The following is an 8693-nucleotide window of genomic DNA, read 5'->3' on the forward strand; positions in this document are numbered from 1 at the left end:
ATAGATAAGCAGCTTAGTTTCATACTGTCGAAATTTGTGGACAATTTAAATAAAGTTTTAATATTATTATTATCATTAATGCTAAGTATCCTACTGAGTCCCCCATTGACAGTCTACTTCTTACGACATCGAATGAATCCTTACCTATCGTCCTCAGAAGATAAGCCTGCAACTAGCCTAGGCTGATATGTGGCAACCTTGAAACACTAAACCAAAACGCTACGTCGGGAGTCGATGCAAACGACCTCTGGATTTGGACTCTCAGGCTTTACTGTACTATACTTTCGAGCCACAAACGTCAGATCCAACAACGAAAACCATTCAGAAAGTATAAGGGGTTTAAGCACGTAAAATATGAACTGTTGTCAAATGGTTCAAATGGCTCTAAGCCCTATGGGACAACATCTCAGGTCATCAGTCGCCTAGACTTAGAACTACTTAAACCTAACTAACCAAAGGACGTCACACACGTCGATGCCCGAGGCACGATTCGAACATGCGACCGTAGCAGCAGCGCGGTTCCGGACTGAAGCGCCTAGAACCGCTCGACCACAATGGCCGGCGAATTGTTGTCGGACGCGAATTCAGGCTGACTTTTCGCTAAACAGTCACGTACGAAATAGCATTAGGCACTAAATTTAAATTTCCCATAAATTCCGACAGTATGTAAGTGTGCTGCTTATCTATTAGGAATAATCGATTATTATTTTCGTAACTGATGGCGCTGTCACAACCGATCGATTTCACTGCTTTTGAAAGAGAGACGAAAGACTGACACAATGCAGTTCGCCGCGCGGGATTAGCCGAGCTGTCAAAGACGCTGCAGTCATAGACTGTGCGGCTGGTCCCGGCGGAGGTTCGAGTCCTCCCTCGGGCATGGTTATGTGTGTTTCTCCTTAGGATAATTTAGGTTAAGTAGAGTGTAAGCTTAGGGACTGATGACCTGAACAGTTAAGTCCATAAGATTTCACACACATTTGAAAAATGCAGTTCACGCGTCAACCCTGTTGACAACAGAAATATGCGTCCGTCATAACTCACACTCACAAAACCAGCACACTGTTCAGATTCCCCGTCAGTAGTCTACGCATCCACAACCTCTGACAAAAGCGCTGAACTAACACGAACTCGTGTTTCGCCTCGCAGTTTCTATATAATAACCATTTGCCGTGCTTCCACGGTGGTGCCGGTTGCCAACGGTCACGAAGCCCATCCGCGTCGACGCACCAGCACAGGGCAACTCGTATTTGGAGCACGCCCGGTTCTCCGAGCAAGTTGCAGTGGTGATCGCATAAAATTGCTTTCAGGCCACTGGCGCACTATTCGTGTACTTGGAAAATTGCCTTTCAGCCCGGTGCCTGCAGCGCGGAGAACGCCGGCCGGCCGGTAGCAGGGGGCCCCCACTTCGGCGCCCCTAGCGGTCGATGTCGGAAGCTCGCTCTAACAGGGAGAACAAAGAGCCGTGTTTCGGAGCGAGTCCCCAGCTGAGCTAAGCCGGGCCCTGCCGTGTTTAAGCCACGGGCGGGGCCTAGGCCAGCGATCGACTAGTGCTGAGCGTGATGGATCACAGCGACACCGTCCCGCTTCGATGACAACAAAGGAAATGAAACACCGTCTCCGTCGGAGCGTTCTGTCTCCCTCTTCCGAGCTGCCTATGCGCCCCCACCAGGTTCTCGCCCCACACACATACACATACACACACACACATGCACACACACACATATACACAAAGGCGAAGCTAAAACATGCCCGAGAACCCACAGTTGTATAGATTGATGCACGTCCCCTCCCCTGGCACCCTTCGCCTCTGGCAACGATCGCGCGGAGCCGAGCGGCAGCGGAGTTTGCCGAGCGGCCGCCGCGTCGGTGGAGGGGATGGCTCCATATGATGCGAACAGCTGAGCCGGGCCGGCGTCAGTTGCTCGGGGGTGGTCGTCAGCTGCTTTGGGGTAACAGCTCGGCCGTTGCAGGCACTGCTGCTGCTGCTGCTGCTGACATTAGCAGAGGCACAGGCAGAATCAAGACTGAAAGACAAGACAGAAGAAGCCGGCCGGCTCTTTCTCGCTTGTCAGCTCTCCAAGTCCTGTCACGATGGAGGTTCTACCCTGCCCAGTCACTGTTGACTTCTCCAACTACACAGGTAGGTCTATCTGCAGCAACGCCGCACTGACAGCAGTGACAAGCCGATACTGAGTGACTACCGTTTCCTTATCTTCCTCATCTTACCGCTCCGATAAATAATTCAGCCCCGATATTGCAACCCTTGTCTTCCTTCATGTCACTTCCTAGCAAAAGCGTTCCGATACTTTACAGAAAAAAGTAATTGCGAGAATGCTTATCAGCTCACTGATTGTCCCTAAAACCCTTGCAAGTTTTGCCGTTAGGCGACTGTCGTCAATTTAAAAATAACGAAAGTTTTCGGTTTCAGAGTGTATAGTTTTGTTAAGTTATTTTCCGGTGCCCTTTCCACGGATTTGAGTCGCCTTGAACCACACCATTTTTAGCAACTGGGTTGTTTTTTTAGCGTAGATCGAAATCATCCTTAGAACTGGAAACTTATTGGAAAAATTGTTCCTCTACTTATTCAGTTCTTTCTCCTGTTCTGCCCAGTAAATTGACACAGATTAAATAAAGAGAGCGTCCTCACAAAAAATCTGTAACATATAGTCATGCACTCCAAACTTAATTCGCTTAAATTCGTTTTGTCATTAGACTTCGAAACTATTACATGATGTTACAAGCTATTTTTGCATTAAGTAAAAATCCGATGTGTAGTATTCCTGTTTAACGCGATGTTGCAATTGTCATATACCGACCATCGGAAGTTAACCTTAGGCAGCTTTGACAGCGATGCGGCACGGAACTGTCTTATGAAATTCACAGGAAAATGTAAATACTTTCTGATAACCGTTTCTGTCAGCCGTCCTTCTAATTCTCGCGAAGCTGTTGCGGTTGTAAATTTGTTTCTGGCTTTACGTTAAAAAAATATTAACGGCGTCGATTCAAATCGAATTTATTTGGAACAAAGAAGCAAAAAGCCGGCCGGTTTGAGTTTCCCCCTCCCTGACAGGCAGCAGGCGAAGCGCGGCGGAGATTTCCGAGGCCACCCGACGCCGGTCACGTAGGCCTGTTGCCAAGCCGGTTACGTGGCGTGGTGGGAGGGGCGCTGCGGTGGTGGGGGGGAGTTGGCCGCTCTTACTTGAAAACGCCGCCAGCTGAGCGGAGAAGCTTCAGTCGGTGCCGTCGCTCGTGAGACGGAGGGTGCTAGTTGTTTGGCGGACAGCTCCGTAGCCGGAAAGCTGCATCTTTTCGAAACTTCGAAAGGGACCCGGCGGTTGACGGTTTCGCAGGCTGTTCGAACGCGCACGCAAGCTGGCCGAAATGGAAGTGCTCACGTGTTCGGTTACCGGCAAATTCTCAGGAATCAGAGGTACGTCAGGAATGTTCGATCTTATATTTTGCAGCGATTCGTTTGCCTACCTTTAACAGCCATTAGAAAATCGTTTTCCCCTGTTTGTACAGCTTCGTACAATTTTATAAAACTGTGCCTAAATTGCAAGAAAAGTGTATTAAATGTGATTGGTTAGAGGTTTACGAAAAAGTGTGTTGCACTCAATGTACAACTTTTTTGCATTAGTCCGACTTAAATACGCTTGTAGAGTAATATCTCTGAAAAGCTACATTGTTCATTTCGAGGTTAAATCAGCAACATTCAAGGTGCTAATTTTGAATAGCTTCGGTTTATAAGATCCATTATCAAATTACTTTTTATCACTTTTTTCCTTGTGAAAAATACTTTCTATAGTGTATGGAAAAAAGGAAGAAAAGTTGTGTGCTCTGTTTGCATTTTACACATTTCGTGTGGATGAAATTTGTTATGTTTTTTAGGAAGGTTGGATATTTTTCGTTGAAAGTGAAATGTGCATTTTGCAATAATTTTCTTTTTTACGAATTTTGTTAGCTTGGGTAGTAATGTCGTTGCCTCCAGATGATGCATGAGTTGTTTCTTGTTTGTGTGCAGGAGAGGAGAGGAGTAGCCCCGACTACGCGGACGACGAGTGGTGGTCGCAATCGCACGGCGACGACGACGAGGAGGGCGCGGAGGCGGTGCGTGCTCTGGCCCGGCGGCTCGAGGCCGAACTGCGGGCGGCCAAGACCGCTCAGCTGTCCCGCAGCGAAGTTCTGCTGCCCGCCGACCTGCTGCCCCGCGTCGCGCGCTGCGTCCTGCACCAGGCCGACAGCGAGCCTTGCGGACTCAGGTGAGCAACAGTTATGATCTCTGGCCAGCGGCAGACAATCGACTGTCGTGACACTTGACGAGCGTCGCAGGACAGCCGGCAACCGGCGCGCGTTAAAAAATTTGCGTGTTGACGATGCTTATTGTCACACTTTTGAAAATTTCTAGTGTATCACTCGCCACGTAACAAAACATTCATCAGGAAAATAAGTTCCTTCTGTGCCGCTCGTCACGTTGTCGTTATTGTATTATTATAATTCACTTAAGTGTTGGTAACATTTATATTATCTTTGATGCCTTCAGCAGTACCGTTCCAATTATTTCTCTCAGAAGCACTCTGCATTTCCATTTTTAATGAAGAGTTAGTCTTCACAATTATCCAATAACAGTGTCATCATATTTGTTTATTTGATCTGTGAGTATTAAACTAATGGACCATGTCTCTTATTCTTTACAGAGGCTGCACACTTTTCATTAATTTCGAGACGGACCAAGAATGCAGGCGAATTGGAACAGTGAAATGCGACCCCAGCACTGTTTCGACGTTCGAGCTCTTCTTGACTCTCAAACAAGACTGCAGTTCCTGGCATTCAATACTGCCACAGTTTCTCAAGTGAGTACCATCTACTTACTGTGATCTCCACCGTTTCTGGTCATACAAATACTGTACATATGTCGCCTTGTGTTTGTGAGCTGTAAACTAAATTGGTGTTGCTTTTTGTGTTTTTTCAGGAATCTTGCGCGGCGTGGCACAATAATGATCAGCCGGGACTTCACACTCACCAAGAAGAAACTCTTCCGTTCCTACTCAGAGTAGGGGAGTGTGATCATATATACAAGATGAGAGCAAAGACTGATTTCTCCCCCACTCAGGGCCACAAATTACTAATGCTGGGAGGATCCCACCAGATAACACTCACCCAGTTAATTCCATTGCGAGTAGGTGATAAAGCTTTATTGGGTAGGGCTGGCCAGAATTTAGTGTCCAGTTTATGAGAATTGTCTTTCTTATAATGCATAGTGCTATTTTCAAAAGATCTGCATTAGTAGTAATTTTTATAGCTGTTACTAATGGTCAAGATGTAATGTAACTTTTAAGAAACTGGGTGATTAATACGATTACAAATACTAGTGTACCTGCAGTACTTACTGGTGACGAATTAAATAAGGGAGATTGTGATGTACTGTGTCATTGTGGTGTCGAAACTCTTGGTAGCCACAGCAATATCTGCATGTGATTAAAGTGTGATGAAAAAATACCTGTAATTAAACATAGACATAGTTTTAAAGTAACGTTCAAAAATTTTCAAGTATAGATGTCATAGAATTTTTCTGTATTCTACAGCACCATATTTTAATTAAACAGTTTCTGATGTACTGATATAGAACCCTTCATCACACTAAAAAAAAAGCAATTTTTCCTCATAATGTGATCTGATTGTTTGGTAGTGCAAAGTGGTTTTTGGTGTGTGGCACTGACATCAATTGCCTTTCAATTTATTTGCTGCTCATTACGTTTACTGTATCAGTAAATGAAATGATAACAGTAAGATAAACTTGCTTTAACTATCCTTGTCTTCCATTATTTTGTTCATTTTTCAGATTTGTTTATGTATATGAAATGTTTAAGATACATACTCATTTGTGACAGATCTTTATCTAGTTGGATGTATTTATTTTCAAAATTAATTTTTTGTGATTTGTTTGTATATATTCATGTTTGCTTCATTTATCTTTTGCTCATTTGAGCTCAAAGGACTGTGAAATGAGAGGTATCTGATTTAAACATTTTGTATATTTGGAAGCAAGGAAAAGTTGGCAGTTAAAAAAGTCACATAAATGATTTATATTAAAGATATATATTTATCCATGCAGATAAATTTTATATTTTAAAGCTAAACGATGTGATATGTTCTCTTATATACAGTGTTTGCCGGTGAGATATTTTTGTGATTATGATGATAAGAAAAAGTGATCAGAAATTCTTGGTGATTTTTCATGTGTTAGCATTTGTCAAATTTTTTTTGGAGCTGTTGTCAAAATTGTGATTTTTCAATAACTGATTACTTGACTGGATACTGGGGGACCTCCAACCTATAATGTACAAAGCTTTCAGCTCATAGAATCAGTTCATTGTTCATGTACTTTGTCATCATTTTTGAACAGTATTTGTTTGTATTTTTTCACAGTTCCATATACATTTTCTCATCATCATGCATTTTATTTTGTAAGATCTTTTTAGTGATTGTAGTCTTTCATGTATAGAAGAGTTTGTTAAAATAGACTCCAGTGGAATATGATTTTATACTATGATGCCACTTCATATTTGAAAAATATTAAATATTTTTCTTTATTGCAACTGTTGTGTTAGTTATTTACTTGCATTTCCTTTTCCATTCCTGTCCCTTACTTTCCTGGTGATTTTAATTTTTTGCAAGAGTTGGAGAAACTTCTATAAAGCTAGTGTGACAATTACATATAGAGAGAAAGAGTTGTATCTTAAATAAAGAAGCTATTTGAATTTTCTGACAGCTTCTAAGAAAGTAAACAGTTTTATTGTTTAAAAGATGTGGTATGAAATAATGTTTGGTCAATGTGTGCATAGTTGAAAAAATAGCAACAGATTTGTAAAGACGCCAGAATATCTGAAAAAGTTGCTATTTCTGAGACATTGTTCTGAATTTAATGTTTCTCATCCATAAAATCTTGATTAAATTTATCAAATGAATGCTACTAGTTCATATATTTGGAGTACTTCCACATTTGATTCTCCAGTTCTCATTTTATGACAGAGAAACAGTACTCGCCTATTGTTGCTAGTAATCACAGTTCAGGAGTCTTAAAATTTCTGTAGACAGGATAGAGCGATCTTAGTCAAAGAAACTGAAACTGATACACAAGAGGTACAGTTAATTCCCGTTGAAATCTTTCGTAATAATAAACAGAAAAACTTCTTTTTGCGAGTTTGTGTGTTGCACTATGGAGAGTTCAATCTAATACATGAGATCTACAGAGTAATGATAATACATTTGCGGAACTGTACATGATTCCCCAGTGGTTCTTCCTTCACATATCTGAAACAAAGCTAGTTACCAATAAGTAAAGGGAAGTTGTATAGCAATCCAGCAGAAAGAGTAGACAATATCTTTCTCAACGAAAATTTAACTGACACAAAAAAAAGGTTCAAATGGGTCTCAGCACTATGGGACTTAATTGCTAAGGTCATCAGTCCCCTATAACTTGGAACTACTTAAACCGAACTAACCTAAGGACATCACACACATCCATGCCCGAGGCAGGATTCGAACCTGCGACTGTAGCGGTCTCGTAGTTCCGGACTATACCGCCTAGAACCGCTCGGCCACTCCGGCCGGCTAACTGACAAACAATTGGAATAGACTTTAATGAAAAAGTAATAATAATTTCGAAAGAGAAAAACTTCGTTTTCTGTGTGGTGTACTGAGCGACAGAAGACGAGTAAAGTGTAACAGTGATGAAACGTGCTGATATTACCAATGTGTTTCACTTCATTTAAACGCATGAGGCATATGTGAAAAGAAAATTACAGAACAGTGCATCGTTTCTTGCTGGTCAAGAGTAATGATATCTCTTAACTGTAAGCTGATTTTCCACTTGTCTTTCCACATTTCTGTCCCTATGTTTCAGCATTTACAGAAAAATCCCATCTGCTTATTTAAAAATTCCAAAGGAAATATATCTACACGGTATGAATGTACCATCTAACAGGAGGTTGCTGAGAAAGTCATTGATTTCCTCTGCTCGCTGAAGAGACTCTTAAAACAAGTAGGGTGCTCCAAGCAAAAGATTTGTTTCTTAATGAGTATAGTATGGCACCTCAGTTTACCTACTGTATTTGTCTGGTGTAAAACAGACTTATATGAAGACTGAAAAGAAATTCACTTTAATAGTGTATTCTGAAGCTGGCGAGGCTTTTAATAACACAGCTGCACGGCTTGGAGTGAGGGGGGGAAGCGGGGAGGGGGGGATGAAGGCAAAGACGAAAGGCAGTCACTGATTGCATCAGGTATAGGCCCACTTGGCTTAGATTTATTTTTTGACATCTGCTTCATCGTGATGTTTGTATATCTAACGGTCAAAATGCTTCAGTAAATAATATGTACTGCATGAGAAATATTAGCACATGGTGATGGATTGTGTAACAAATATACAAAAAACGGAGAGTTCTTTTGAAACATCCTTCGGAAACATGCAGTCAAGAGGGCTCTAATAGTGGTAAAGTAATGATGGTGGGAATAGCTTGGTCGTTTGAATTCCAATCCTGACAAGCCACACAGTTTTTCATCTTTTTACTCCGTTGGAGACTGAGATGTTTATTCACACGTTTGATGAGCACTGTCGCCACTCAGTCGTTTCTCTCGTTACAGCGCAACGTACACCGCTGCTCGCGTCCAGGACTGGCAAAAAGTGCTCGCAA

General features: G+C 42.3%; 1 protein-coding gene across 2 annotated transcripts; it reads left to right on the forward strand.

The window, feature by feature from the left end:
- Window positions 1-1904: 1904 nt before the first annotated feature.
- On the forward strand, window positions 1905-6596 carry LOC126161339 (protein charybde-like). Of its 2 annotated transcripts, none has more exons than XM_049917099.1 (4): window positions 1905-2140; window positions 4022-4259; window positions 4695-4850; window positions 4970-6596. In XM_049917099.1, exons 1-4 carry the CDS (start codon window positions 2092-2094, stop codon window positions 5052-5054), a joined length of 528 nt encoding a protein of 175 aa, XP_049773056.1. In that variant the 5' UTR covers window positions 1905-2091; the 3' UTR covers window positions 5055-6596. The 2 variants fall into 2 exon arrangements, with proteins under 2 accessions (XP_049773056.1, XP_049773057.1); XM_049917100.1 differs by lacking the exon at window positions 1905-2140 and adding an exon at window positions 3211-3430.
- The last annotated feature ends 2097 nt before the right edge of the window (window positions 6597-8693 follow it).

Source organism: Schistocerca cancellata, chromosome 2, assembly GCF_023864275.1.
Source record: "Schistocerca cancellata isolate TAMUIC-IGC-003103 chromosome 2, iqSchCanc2.1, whole genome shotgun sequence".
NCBI classification, from domain to species: domain Eukaryota; kingdom Metazoa; phylum Arthropoda; class Insecta; order Orthoptera; family Acrididae; genus Schistocerca; species Schistocerca cancellata.